The 15335-nt window shown below is 38.2% G+C and overlaps 1 protein-coding gene across 5 annotated transcripts in view; it reads left to right on the forward strand.

Annotated features, from left to right (window-relative positions):
* The window catches only part of COBLL1 (cordon-bleu WH2 repeat protein like 1), an 86388-nt gene extending 80820 nt beyond the window's left edge, over window positions 1-5568 (forward strand). For all 5 annotated transcript variants that reach the window (XM_056349136.1, XM_056349138.1, XM_056349135.1 and 2 more), the window contains 2 exons: window positions 913-1095; window positions 4087-5568. In XM_056349136.1, coding sequence (XP_056205111.1) covers window positions 913-1095; window positions 4087-4173 — 270 coding nt within the window. In that variant the 3' untranslated portion in view covers window positions 4174-5568. The remainder of the gene's footprint in view (window positions 1-912; window positions 1096-4086) is intronic.
* The last annotated feature ends 9767 nt before the right edge of the window (window positions 5569-15335 follow it).

Genomic DNA, 15335 nt, shown 5'->3' on the forward strand with positions numbered 1-15335 from the left:
CTCAGGGGGGACCTTATCACTCTGCAACTGCCTGAAAGGAGGTTGTAGGCAGGTGGAGGAAGGTCTCTTCTCCCAGATAACAAGCAATAGGAAAAGAGAAAACAGCCTCAAGTCGTACCAGGGGAGGTTTAGATTGGATATTAGGAAAAAAATTTTCACCAAAAGGGTTGCCAAGCATTGGAACAGGCTGCCCAGGGCAGTGGTGGCGTCACCATCCCTGGAGGTATTTAACAGACATGTAGTTGTGAGACTTGGGGACATGGTTTAGTGGTGGGCTTGGCACTGCTAGGCTTACAGTTGAACTCCATGTTTTCCAGCTTAAATGATTTTATGATCTAGTGCAACCAGTCTAGAGACTACTGTCTGAACTGCTTCCTGGTCAGAAAGTGCTGTATTCACAGTGTGAGCACCTTGTGGTGTCTAGCAGTAGCACAGCATCATAATGAAATACAAGAATACATGGAATGCAAAAGTGAAAACCTCATTCAGGTTATTGGAAATAATTATTTCTTGTCATAATTAGCATCCCCCACTTCAAAGAACACTAAACCAAATAGAATCATTTATAGGCTGTGTACCTATTTTTATGTCTAGAGTGCTTATGGTTTGTTCTTTATGGTTCTGTGTTGGTTTCTTAAGTTTAATTCTGAGTAGTGTGATCAGTTTGGCTTCAAGTGATCATGGCACACACACACTTGAACGGGGGTATAAAATTTTCCTGGCATAATTTTCTGAAGGAGAAACTATGTGCTATAGTGGAGATGTGGCTGATCTCTGAAATCTTGAACGAAGCAAACACCAGAAAGGTGGCACTGACATATGCAGCCTTGTGCCAGGTTGACTTCATTTTCCATGTATGACTAATCCAGATTAAAGGGTTTTGTTTTGCTTTTCCTGCCACTTCCTTTATAGAAAGGCAGCAGTGTGAACAGTGAGCAGAAGAGTCAGGCACAGTCAGGTGTTTCCACTGACCACCCACTCCCTGTCACTAAGAGACAAACCACGATGCCATTCCAGCGCGCTGACCCAGAACAGATCCACCAGAGCTTGCTAGCTGCAATCCGCTCTGGAGAAGCTGCTGCCAAATTGAAAAGGGTGAGTTTTCTTGGTTGCATCCCTAACAATGAACTCATGGTACTTCCTTCAAAATTGCCATATTAATGCCTGACACTAAAAGCAGTTAGCTTCAGCACCGAGTGCTGCCAGGAGGTCTCTTTAACAATGGGAAAGGAGGTAGGGAAGAGCGTTCAGTTTTGCAGACTGAACTTGCACACGCATAGTTTCATACGTCCATGTTTCCAAACAGTACAAATCCAATGGGAAATATTCCTGAAATTAATTAGAAATCTGTTATCAATTCAGTATCTCTTCCGTAAAATCAGGAGCATAATTATTTGTTTGTGATTCTATAGTTTGGAGTAGTATGGTTTTAGACACATGCTAAGCAGCTTCACCCTAGACCTGATATAGCTGCAATCTTTTGCCGGCAGATGACATACCTGAGTTTTGAAGGTTGTATTTTTCTATTCATTCAACTCTATCAGATCCTTAATTCTTCAATGTACTTCAAGCCTCCTGCTGCTTTTTGGTGTTATTAGTGAAGTATTTCTTGGTGTTTTGTCAACAGTCCCGATAGTACCATCTTCCCCCACCCCCTCAAGTTGAAACTGTGGCTTAAATTTTCCTTTCTCTCCTAAAATTCACCTATACTTCTCTCATTGGGCAAAACATTGCACACTTTAAAAATCTGCATTGTTTTAAATTTGTAACCAGGGAATTTATTGAGTGTCTCACACAAAGCTGTCTTGACCCAGCATTAATATTTTGCATTATGTATTGAGGAATAGTTTCTCATTGCAGAAGGTTAAAGAAATTCAGTAGGTTTTGTTTTTCCTCCCTTCCCACTTGAAACTTGAAAGAAACAAATGATATGTGGTGGGTGGATGCAAGGAGTGTGTTTGTTGTTTGTTTCATGGAACTCTGTTTCCCTAGGGTTGAAATCTCTTAGTATGATGGTTGATGTTAGAACAAGCCATTTCATATGTAAGGTTTTGCTTCAGTGTAGCACTGCAACAGCCTCTCTGAGGCTTGTAGACCTCCCATCATTTCTACACTGAATAGGAAGATTCAGTTTCCCAGAAAGGTTACAGGCATGCTCAAGTAGTTTTTTGACCTCTAGTCCATAAAAGTGGTACATAATACACCATAGTGTTACATGTCACTAACCACAGCCACTTTAAAAACAGGGTAAGATACAGAAAATGCTGTATTGTTCAGTCCACTAGAGGTCAAATCTATCTGTTCTACCAGAAATATTGTTAGGATTTTGTTTGTGTATGTTTTTATTGAGGGTGGGGCTTTTTCCCCTCCAATGCATAATTACATTTTCAATAATACTGAACTTTATTGATTTTGTGTAGTGTGTGAACTTTTGTTTTATGATTCTATGGAAAATATGCATAAGCATGGCTGTTGGCCCGGTAGCTTATAACTGTTTTAAAACATAAAGTTTATAATGTGCTTTTCAAAATCCAAGAAGTCTGTTTTTACTAGAAAGAAAATTAAGCAAAACTTCATGATGTGGTTATTCATTCTTTTTAAATAGAAATGTTTTGGGGTAGATTTGACCCATATACTCTTTGTCACTCTAGGTACAAGAATGGCATTGGAAAGAAGTGAGAGATGGTGATTAAAGTCCTTTTTCCTCTCCCTTTCTTTTCTGCGGGCAGGAGATATTCTTTCTCAGTATAGTACATGTTGAGACAGGGGGTGAGGCAAGGGCTAGACTTCCTAAAGAGAAATTACAATAATGAAAATTCTGTAGCCGTGAAGAAAAGCTTTCTGCAACACAGAAACCCGAAACAGGCTTCAGAAAAACCCTGAAACAGGCACACACAAAATGCAATGAAGAACCCACTGAAATTTTGCCAAACATAAAACTGAACATGCTGTTCTTTTTCACTCTTACCCAAAGCATGTGTGCTGTGGTACAGGTATGTCTGACGACAGAAAGAGCTTTTTTGGCCCATGGCAAATTTAATAAAAACATGGTCTTATTTTGTGTTTAACATGGAGGACTGGCAGTAGGACACAGAAACAAAGCGTTTTGTATCAGTAACTTATTAGCACCCAGAAGTGATTTCCAGTATTGAGAGGACTTTTTAAATGCATTCTCCTCATAGCTTCCGCTATCGTTCTACACTCATTAAAAGGAGTAATGATGTGATCCATTTGAGTTGCGAAAGAGGTCTGTCAGGTACTTGCTTCTCTTTTTACCTCTTAACACAATCTCCCTTCTTTCAGCTCTGTGAAAGAATCGTTAGAAAAATAAAATGTTGGCACCGCTAGCCAGATTCTTTATTTTTCCCCTATTTTACTTAATATGTTGTGAATATGCAGTGCTGAGATCTGTGGCCTTTTGTGTTGCTGGTCTTTTCTGTTCAATAGGGCCCTCAGTAATTACTAACCTAAAATGGGTCAAGTGAGGTTTCTTTTTAACCATTTTTCTTTTCAGAATGTTTTCATTGTGTTTAGTAAACTGTGTGCTGTGGTATGTGGTTTGCATAGCTGTTGAGCATCCACAACTCCCGTGACCTCCAGCTGGAGCTGTTCGTTATGCAGCTCCCTTGAAAATCAGGTCTTTGCTATCTATTCTAAAAGTTACGGTTTGCTTCTGATAAAACAAACATTACCATGGTATAAAGGAGTGTTAGAAGATTTTATAAGAAAGCAGCCCTGTGTAATATTTTATAAAAAGTGTTTGGTTAAGTGATGTTTTTTCAAGTATTTCTTTGCAGCCAGGTCTGGAGAAGGACTAAAGTTATGCGTGTTTTCAATAATTACACACAGAACTTTTAGATACAACAAAGTATGTTTTTAAGTAATTTCTTATATTACCACTTCCATACCATCTGTGCTTTGTTCAGAAATCATATAGGAGATCTTTCATTGCAATGAGAAAAGTGCTAACTGAAGGAACGTTATTTTTCTTTCCTTGAAGTAATACTGTGTTACATACTACAAAGAAAAGAATCTGAAAAGTTAGGTTAATATTTCTTTTATCTTGTTTTCCTCCCCTGCCTCCAGGTTGGTCCTCCATCAAACACCATATCTGTCAATGGAAGAGCCAGGCTTCCGCATTTGTGCTCCACAGAAGCAAAAGCTAATCACTAGATGCTGTACCAAATATTTTGCACTTTACTACTGCTTCATAGGCCAACTTAATACTAACTACACATTTTTGAAAGTGTAAATGCAAGTATATGTTAATATATTTTTGTCAGTTATAGGAATTTAAAGCTGGGTCCTTTGATGCCTTGGAAAGGTTATTAGAATGTGTAAATTATGTAATATTTTGCCTTTTTCTCTTTATAAAGCTGACTATGCTGCTAAAAAGGTTTAAGAGAAGGTGCAGATGAGCTTTCCTTATGTTAGAATGAGAATCAAAATTTCTTGATTTTAGCCTTCGAGACTGAACAATATGTAGCACTATGCTGAAAATTACAGATTTAAAGCAATCTAAGAATTTTAGATCATTAATTTTCAATTGTTCAATTTAACAGATTATATGCATTTAAATCTGTCACATGCTGCCTCCATAATCCTTAGTTAAATTAAATTTGTAATTAATAGAAAAACTTAATTATAGATTGTTTTGTTCCTTCAGCTGAGAATAGTTGGGATAAAGATCTTGATTTTTCTAATATCCTTCAATTTTTTCCTGGTAGCACACACAGAAAAAAAAATCAGGACATAAATTATTGGAAATTTTTGTACTACTTTTCTTAACAGTAGCACTACATGACGTTTCTCATCTACTCTTTGAGCACCTGTATATAGTATTTACCTAGTGCTCAGATAAGCAATACTTTTTGTGAACTAGGTATATTTTAAAGTAGTCATCAGCATATAGTCACTTACTGATAAAATGAAAATTCCAATTTTGATATGTAATGGAATACAAGAACATTTTTTTCACTGGAAGTGTGACTAAAGAATGAACTGCTTTGGACTTATTAATGTAAAATATTTTAATCTTAAAACAGCACAATAACACACTTATAAAGCATTCTTGTGTCTGAGAGTGTCTATTTATAGATTAAGCATTAAATACCAAAATGGCAATATATATTAAAAGAAAATGCTTCATGTTATGTTTTATCTATTTTTCATTTCTTGTCAAAGTTATATATTTTGGGGAGCGGGTGGAAATACGACCACACTCATGAAATAGCTACGCTGTGGATGCATGCAGCAAGTGCTGGGGTATTTGCTATATTTTCTTGCTGGACTTGATTTAAATAAACATAATTGTGTTTAGTTTTTATTCTTTAACAATATATTTATTTTGTACTTTGGAGACATTCTGTAACAGTTTCAGAAACTGATCTGTATGTGTATTTCAAAGGGTTATTAATGGTTTGCTGCCAGGTTTTTGTGCAATAATCGCAAAGAGGTCTCTTTACTTTTCTAGTATAGAGGCAATTATTGATTACAAATAACAGTGTTAACTTAATGCTGAAACCCTTCAAGGAATGTTTTAGTAAATAAAAATTCATGAAGAGCTGATGAACGTTTGTTCACTGCTGTTCTCTCCTGCACCTTAGTCCCCTGTCAGCGCCTGTTAGCGCTTCCTTCTCCTCCTTGTTCTTGCCTGCAGCCAAGGGCTGGGGGAATCCACATGGTAGTTCAGAAGATCTGCTTCAGGGTGCAGTTGCAAAAGAACGCTTCGTCCTTCACTTGAAAATAGTGAGGCAGAAGAGGTAAGCTTTTTTCTGGTTTCTAACTGGGGCTTACATTCTAGATTCACTGTGTCTTGAGGGACAGACTTGAAAATTGTACCTGGCTCCCAGGATTCTAGTGTCTGTGTTCATCACGGTAGTTGAAGCCCGTGTTTCAGGCATTGCTGTACGACATGCTGGTCTGTAACTGCCACAGAGAGGTTGCACTGGGAAAGGAACCTCCGTGTTTGTGCTTTGGGTGGGAGGGGGTTACATGTTTTTTCTCAAACCTTGGTATTCTTGCCAGTGTGGCTGAAGTTATTTTAAAAGACTAATTTAATCTTCATCTGTGGTAAAACAAGTCTATATGACACTTTTTCAACCAAATCAGTGGAGTCCAATTATTCTGGCTTGGGGTAAAGTTCAACTAACTGTGTTTTGTTGTTTTCTTTGGTTTTGACTACAAAACTATACTGCTGTATGTTCCTTATTCCCATATGTTGAAAGTACATTGCCCTTTTATGTGAACTTCTGAAGGCAAGTATTGTCTTATGTAACAGAGATTAAAACTAAAACCACTTTGCTTGAATTTTAGTTTCTTGTCTGTGTAACTGAAATTGCTTGATAATTAACTGAAATGTCTAGACGCACTATAGTACTGTGAAATTCTTCAATGAGATTTTCTATTACTAACTGGCAATATTGTTTAGCAAAACTTTCTCTTTCCTCCTTCTTCCAACATACATATGTAAAACATTTTTAAATATTGCTATTATATATCTAGAGACTATTTTTTTCTTACACTCTTTTAGTAAATTCAACCAGAAAAACTTTTTTATGAACTTGACATGTTTATTCATTGTACAAACAAGAAAACATTTCTGTTCAAGTAACAAGTGTTTCTAGCAACTTCAAGCCTAGGTTAGACAGCAGTAAACTTTCGTTGTGGATGCCTTAAGTGCAGGGAAGGCAGACTTTTACAGGGGCAAGAATACTTACACTTTGGGCAACCTGTATCACAGATGTCTTCCAACAGGAGGCAACTGATTATGCTGTATCACTGAAAATCCCCTTGCTGCTTTTGAATGGCAGGTAAAATATTTAGGAAGGAAAGTCAAGATATTGTAGTAAATGAAATGTCAGTGAAGTTGTGCAGACAAAAAGCAGGACCCAATAAAGGTGACTTACTGTCATGAGTTCTTTGAAGAAGCATCAGATATCCATGTAGCACAGTGGGATCTTGACCTAGTTCATACTCCAGGACTTTATAAGCAAAGGAGGGCTAGGAAAAAAAAAAAAAAAGGCAGTAAAAATTCTTATTAGTTATTATAGGTGATATATTTTTTATTTATTTTACAGAAGGGTAAAACTAAGGCTACAGATGCTCCCTTCTCCAGGCACAGTTTTGGTGGTAGAGCATTACCAGATAATAATTGGAAATATGATTAGAGTTTTAAGGCTAAGACAAGAGCTGTCATACTTGCAGCTGAAAGATGTTAAACCATTGGGTGTCTCCCTTTTTGGGACATCTATTTAGTAATCAGTGCCCTAGTTTTTCCCAGCTACTTGTAATTTGTGCCTTAGCATATTGTGGCATACCTCATGAAGGTTTCTAAGGAAGACGTGAAAATGACGTGGATATGGCCCAAGAGGCATGGGATCACACATACTAGGTAAAAGATGACAATATAACATGAGAGCAGCTAATGCTTTCAATTTTAAGTTTGTACAGACACCTGTTAGCAGCCAAAGCAAATATTTTCAGTTGGAGCTGCTTAGAATCCTGGTTTAATATACAGTTGCTGAGAAGGTTGAAAGAATTCTGTTAAATAGAAGCAAAGAAAAGATGATGTTGAGCAGTAGGGTGTACATTCTTGAATTCTTGGCCAGAATGCATCTTATCACTACATTGAAGAGTAACTGTGACTTAAGTTGATGGGCTGGTAGCCAAGCAAATAGAGCTATTGGCAGAGCAGAAGATGAGCCTTAATCTAATTGTCTATGTCCGTGTTAACAGAATGTGTGGCTGAAATCAAAATCATGTGTTCAGACCACAGCTGCAATCTTCCCAGGCACAACAGCTGTTTCTGGGCACTGTGAATATCCTGAGGCTCTGAAGCTGTGATATTCTATGAGCGCTTGGCTGCTGACTGGGTAGCTGAATCTGAAACATCACTTGTTACAGACGGATTTCTTATGATGTCTATTTCGATGATTAAGCAAAGCTGTAGCAGCATCAATGGAAATGCTTTACAGCTTTTAATTGAAAAGGATGCTTTCTATGGAATATTTTATACAATGCAGTTGAAAACCACAGCTAAGGTAGATTCGTGCCCCCCCCCCAATTTCTTATTAGGTAGCTTTGTGAGAGGGAAGGTGTCCTTGTTAAAATGATATGAAAATTGCAAGTAACAGGAAACTACACTTTTAAAAAATACTCTTTTGCTTTGTCTTCCTTGAAAGAGCTATGTGATATGGTAACTAACACAATAAACTGTGTGTTGAGCATCTTATCACAATGTATTCTACATAAAATTGCATTATTTTGTCAGCTGTTCCTGCTTGTTAACACAAGCACTTAACACCTTAACATTTTTGGTGTGTATGTGTCTTCAAGGAGCTGATTTGGAAAAGACTTAGTTTTCTCTTTCTAGCAGTATTAAACCTCACATTCACATAACAGTACAACAGCTAGTGTTTAAGTGAAAAACTGAAAAAGAAACACTTCTTTCTCCCCTCCCTCCATCACCCTGGAAAGACCACTAAAACTGTTAATGGACTTAGCTATTCCTAAATTATTCAAGACACTTAAGAGAATAAAATTAATGGGAGTGGGGAGGAGAGGGGATGAAGTAGAGAAAAAGGAATTCTTCTTTTCCTGATGTGGAGAATCACCACTTCTGTGAGGACAGGCAGAAGGATATTTGTACTCCTCCCCTGTTTAATCCACAAAGGAGTAATCTTCTGCAGGCAAATTATCAGTTGAGGATCGACTTCACTTGCTTCCCAGTGGAAGATGTTGAATGAGTTTGGTATTCTTCATCGGTGTCTTACAAAAGGAAGTGCTGCTTCTCCCCCCACCTTTCACATCTTGTGTTTTCTGTTTTGGTTTCAGGGTTCTATAAATATGATACCATTTTGGAACATGGGTACAAGCCAGAAACTAAAAGCTTAATTCTGAAAGCCTGGTAACTTGTGATCCCCATTCATGTAATTAGTGCGATGATGAAAATGCCATCCTGCTCAGGACAGGCGTTGTTCTGCGTTTGCTAATATAGCCATGAAAGAAAATCCCTTAGCATTGGCAAAGGGAGAAAAAAACTCTATCTAAAAAGAATGCTAAAACTATTAGGAAAATTGAGTTACATCTATTGGTAATCATTTCAGATTGTCTGTGTATAACTTAGGGCCTGGAAATAACAAGGGCTGTATCATCTCCAACAGAAGTGGATACAAATCTGGTACCAGAAAGATTCCGAAAGAGTTGAATTTGGGATGTAAGTTGCTAACTCCTCTCTGCACTTCTCAAACTTTGAGAACAGTCTTGTGTCAATAACGTACTACAGCCAATGTGAGTATACACAACTGCCAGTGACTTCTACCAGTTACCAGTTTCTGATTGCATGATTAGTGTATTTTTAGTAGCTGTTTTGTTGATATCAGCTGCTGCATGTGAAGAACAGCTGTCTTCTGTTTCAAGAAATGATCTGCTTGGTGATTTCTAAAGCATTAGTTTCCACGAGTGGACAGGCATTCCCAAACAGTGCTTAAAACAGGAGTTTAGGGTCAGGGTGTGAAGCTAATTCTTAGGTTCCTCCTTAGTCATTGGAATACTCCTCAGAGCAACTGGTAAAACAGATGAAGAGTCTGAAGAAAACTTATTCCATCAGATTGGAAGACTAGGCATTTCTGAAGAATACACTATAGTCTTGCCTTATATGAAATGTAAGGTAGCATTGTTTTGTTATTCATATTAATAGCAACCCAACTCAGCAAAAAGTGGGCATCAACAGGTGGGGGAGGTTGGGGTGAGTGAGGGGGAGCTTCAAGATCAATGTAGTTGAACTCCAGGAAAAAAAACATAACTTGCTGATTGAACATTCCCTTGTTCCTTCCGTTGAAGAGAATAAACTGAAATGCCTAAAATTCAAAGCCTTCATCTTTGTTTTCATTGGATTGGCACGATTCTTGACAGTATACCTAACTATGTGCTATGTATGAATTAAGTATCATATTCCTTTAGTTATTTAGTGGCAAGAAATGGAGATAGATCACCATGTGGAAAATTCAAAAGTGCAAGAAATGGAGATAGATCACCATGTGGAAAATTCAAAAGTATTTACATAGCTATCAAACAGTCACAGATTTAATCTTAGGATTTTTCCACATTTTTATGCAGCTGTGTTGTCTAGTTGCATCAGGTTATATGAACTGTAAATCTGTAAAAGTCTCCTATATCTCAGTTTACTGTGAAGATTAGAATTTGCAGTGTGCCAAGAAATGCTCATTAAACATTCTATCAGTCTTCAAAGTTTCAAGCTAAACTTTAAAAATAGAGCAATTGTCAGTATAGAAGGTTCTGCTTCTGCTGTTGCCATGTTCAGAGAATGTTAAAGCGATGGGGCATCACCTTGTTACAAGTTTGTATCTATTTGGGTTTTTTTAATCTAAATTTCATAATGAACTTAAATGTTGAAAACATGTGCAATTGTTAAAATGTTTTAAAATCTTCAACTATGAAGGATCCCCAGATCTTTAACAGTATATAATTAGGTGGACCTAATCACTTCACTCATTAATGAAATACTGTCACTTAAGGTATACAGTGGCTTTGATTAGAGGGATTCTGTTATTAAATGGACTAGAACAGCACCTGAGGATGTCTATACCATGTCAGTGATTGTTGAAATACTAAGCTATTCTCTGTTTTTAGTGGTCACGGCTCCCTTACAGCTGTCTTTGGTCATTTTTAACTTGTAAATTCAAGACTGCTCTCATTTATGAATGAGAACGGTGTGCTGCTGACACTAATGCAAGAGTAAGTGCTGCTCCGTAACTTGCATAAGGAAGTCAACATTACTAATGTGAAAAAAATAACCATTAAAGCAACTTCCCACAAAAACAGGTTTAATCATTATTTACATTCTGTATGTGAATTGAGATTTAACTTGATCACAAATTACAGGCCTGATACAGAGATTACTGCATGAGGTTATGTAGTATTACCATTGCACAGGGTTAAATGGTCACAGTGGTACGTTATTTTCATGTGGGTGTCTGATACTTGAATTCCTACATGTAATAATGGAAAAAAGTGTACTCAATATACATATCAGAAAAAATTGTTAAATTTGAAGTAAGCTGATACAAAAGCAGGGAGAGAAAAATAAAACATCATGATGTATAGCGACTTTTAACTGAAAAGACAAAACATCAGGTTATGCAAGTACTTTAAGGAAGTCTACCAGCTGACATTTTTTTGTTCAAATAAGGATTGGAATGATTTCAAATACTGAAACTGAAGTCTGTGGATAATTGTTTTGTACTTATCAGTGAAGTGTATACTGTAGCACTAAACTGTAGAAGAATCTTTTGCAAGTATCAAAGGAAGGTTGGATATGGAGAATATAGTTACTTAGAATAAAATATGGCTGGACAGCTGATGTTTCCATCTCTACAGAACTGATTTTGGCATGTCTAGTGACTGAACAGAGCTCTTAGTCCTCCTCTTGTGTCCTGTTTTTTTATAAATAAATTTTTAATGCAGCAGGGTTTTCCAGAATTTTTACCAACCTGTAACACAGTAAATGAAAAAACAAAATACCAGCTACAGGTAATGCAGCACCTCTCCTGTACCACGCAGAGGGTAAGGACTCTTGTTCAAAGTCTTCCCTCTGAGTACTAAGTGGGGCTGGCCTTGCTTAGCCTGTGATATTTTATATAATCATAGCCAGAGCAACAACAACACCCTAAAACACAGTACACACAAGGAAATTTTCGCAAGTGACAAAATAGTTAAGCGGGAATATGAGAGAATGGGCTTGCATATGTGATAGTGAATATCCAGAGGCGTAAAGGCATTGAAGCATACAATCAGCTCTGGGCAGGGGGAGAATTAAGTCCACAGAACCTGCCGTTGCAATAGCAGTTGAAGGAAAAATCTGGCCAACAGCATCTATTTGCAAGTACTAGTGTACTAGTGCTGGTGTATGTTAACCAATAGTGTACTTAATAATGGTTAATGTATTTCTAGTTGAAAAAAAAATAAACCATAGTTGGACTCAGAATTTCATAATTACACACATACACTCGCCCCCCCCCCACACACACACCCCAGTTATATGTGTGTGTGTGCCTGTTTACTATCTTCCCCCGCTGGTCCTCCACCATGTGATTCTGAGCGACAACGAAGACATGATGGCTACAGTGGTACTGGAGTGGTAAAGCAAGGACAAATGGATTTATTTTCACAGTTGCTTAAGGCTTTATATAGCTCTGATTTATCAAAAATACAGTGGAAATAAATCTTTAATACAGTTAAACTGTTTTCAGTTTTCTAAATGAAACACTCAAACTAAACAGGGCAGGGGGATGAGGGGGAAGGAAGGTGGAGAGAGCTGCAATTGGTCACCTTGGTTAAACAGCATGGCTGATCCCATCAGCAGATGATATTCCATTTCTTAAAATGCTAAAAGCTAATTAAGCACTTGTGTTCTGCAAACTGAAGTGTATATGGCCACACATACGTGGATCACATCGGGGGATACCTGCAGCTACAAAGCGCGTGTACCAAGCATATATGTCCCTAATGTATGCATGCCGAGCTGCTGCAGTTCTGAACTCCAGCACCTAAGTGATACAAAGAGGTGAAGCAAAGGCTGAAGGAGCGGATTGCAGATTTCCTTTTTCAGTAGTAGAGGACTGGGAGAAAGGTGAGCACCCAGGCAGCTACACAAGTGCCTCGCTTTGAAGGATTGGCATACTGTTAACCCTTATTAAAAGCTGCAGTACTGCTAGGGTTAATTCTTGAATGGTCAGAAGGTCTGTTGGGAGACAGCCAACAGGCAGTCGAGCTGATGGTGGCCCCAACTCTCAGATCTGGCATGTTTTAACCATCTCCAGAGTGCTCAACACAAAGCTGTGACACTGTTTACCTGAGTCTCCCTTTACCAAGATGACTGAGGGGTGGGAGCAGGAGAGCATTATAGTTTGTGTAGCTGGTGGTAACTGTATAGTAACTCTTACACACAGCTGTGTGAGAGAGCTCTACCAGAAGCTATCATGAGATGAAGGCACGAGCTGTATGCATGGTGTTCACCTGGGGCTGGCCCATCAGGACAAGGGACTTTAAGAGGGGAAGGTTTGGAGGAAGTGGACTTCAGGGCTCTACCTGGAAATGGTGTGGGTTTTCAGTTGTTTTTTTGGTTGGTTGGTTGGGGTTTTTTAATTATTATTATTACTATTATTCAAACTATGTCTACCATTAATGTTTGGTTTTTTTTAAAAAATATAATTTTCAAACTGGAAAAAAAATATTCTGGGCTGTCAGGTGTGCTTACAAGTTAACTAGATATAAAAGGCATATTCCTTGGTGCCCACTAAAGATAAAAGGCTGAAAAGAGAGGTAAGGAAGGGTCTGCTAGACCATGTTGTCAGGAAAAGGAAGTGAGTGAGGCTTTTCTTGGGTAACTATTACACTAATTTAAAAACAGTTTGGTGGGAATGTGAAATGTGAGTTGCCTGATGATCAGTGGGGAAAACAACATAGCAGAAATCAAACTGGAATGATTTTGTTTCAGAAAGTGGAAAAAAAGGCGGTTAAGAGCAGCAGATATTTTAGATTGAATTCTGACTCTTTAGATTGATAATCTAAAGGTGGAAGGCAATTTGGGTGAGAGAGAGAATAAAACAAGAGTTATAAGACCTTTAGAAAAGATGTCAAGAAAGATTAAAGGAATGGGGTCGGTTTAGCGTATTAGAAAAAAGAAAAGAAGACTGATCAGGATGACATAACCATGTTTCAATACAAAAAAGTTGCTATACCAAGGCAAGTGATTAATCATTGTATCTTCAAACAATAGTCTGTTCCAGCTTCAGAGGATAAAGGAAGCATGGATGTACTGGGTCAGACTGAAAGTTCATTTAGCCTGTTACCTGGCTTTTGACAATGATCAAAAATTTATGCCTAGGTTAAAACCTAGGATTATAAAACACACAAAGTAATACTTACCCCAGGTACACTCCACCTTCAACAATTTTTAGTTCTGAGAATACCTAAGTGAAGATGATTTTTATGTATTAGTAATCTTAAATAGTCATCTTGTTCAAGAGCTTGGCTACTCATTCTTTCAGCTCCTGTAAACTTTGAGCAGTGACAGACAGTACTGTGTGGTAAGGAGTTCTTTGACTTAATGACACACTGTCTGAAGAACCATTTTTTTGTTTGTTTGTTGTGAACTTCCACTTGCTAGCTTAATTTTAGCCTCTCCAATTCTTTTTCTGAAAAAGACATTAACCCATCAATCCCCATTTGTGCTCTCTATGCCACTCATGTCTTTACATGATGTAAGAGGTTGCACCATAGGCATTTGTGACTTGTTTATTTTTGCCATTTTATCTGTTAGATGTCGTTGAGGTTTGTCAAAGCAAAAAGGTAGGTCTGACCATGCCTTATGATTCACTTCTCTCAAGATCTTGAGAAGAGGATAATTTGCCTTAGCCACACTTACTTTTCAAATCTGTCTCCTTTTGCAGCTATTTGCCATAGCAAGTCACCTGCAGGATACACCTATCCTCCCTACAAGATCAAGAGTTTGAGAGAAGTTTGTGTGTCACACTTCTAAAATACAAAATATCCAGATGAACAGAACCTGCAAAGTCCTCTTTATTTACAGATGTGCTCACCCAATTAACATAGCATCTTTTCAGTTCTCTGGCCAGTGAACAAAAGACTTTAAAAACTTGAGAATATTGCTCGCTTTACTGTGATAGTTGTTCGTTAGTTTCAAAATAAAATGAGAATCCTTTGGCAGCAAAAATGTGCCATCTTTACATGTGAAATTTCAGTGTTTTCCTGATAAGAGTTTCTATTGAAATTCACTACCAACATACAAATATCAGAATAGCTCATCTAACGTTTCTAATTCATCCATTAGCAAATTTCCCAGGAAGTTAGCAAGCCATAAGTTTATAGTATTTCCAACAGTGAGATGAGAAATGAAGAAGCTTAACAGTAAAAAAAAAAAAAGCAACAAACAAAAACTACCCACCCTGGGCAAGCAAACATTCCTGTTGCCTCCCACCTGAGCACCACGAGCTGGCTGTTGCTCCCAGAAGGCAGGCAAGTCAGAACCCAGCATGGTAACACAGGGCCCCTGCTGGGCAGGGCACTGTCCCACCACCCCTGAGTGAGGGAGCAGGGCAGGTCTGGAGACAGCAGCCAGGGTCAGCCAAGAGTCCAGGCTACCGGACAAGTCCATAGGGAGGAGGAAGAGGCTGTGGCTCTGGGTGCAGACCAGCAGGTCCATGGCCAGATGCAGGCATGGGGTCTCAAGTGGGGACCAAGCACTAGAGCCTCAGACCAAGAGCATCTCCCCAGGAAGGGGACAGCCAGCC

Source organism: Falco biarmicus, chromosome 8 (genome assembly GCF_023638135.1).
Source record: "Falco biarmicus isolate bFalBia1 chromosome 8, bFalBia1.pri, whole genome shotgun sequence".
Classification (NCBI taxonomy): Eukaryota; Metazoa; Chordata; class Aves; order Falconiformes; family Falconidae; genus Falco; species Falco biarmicus.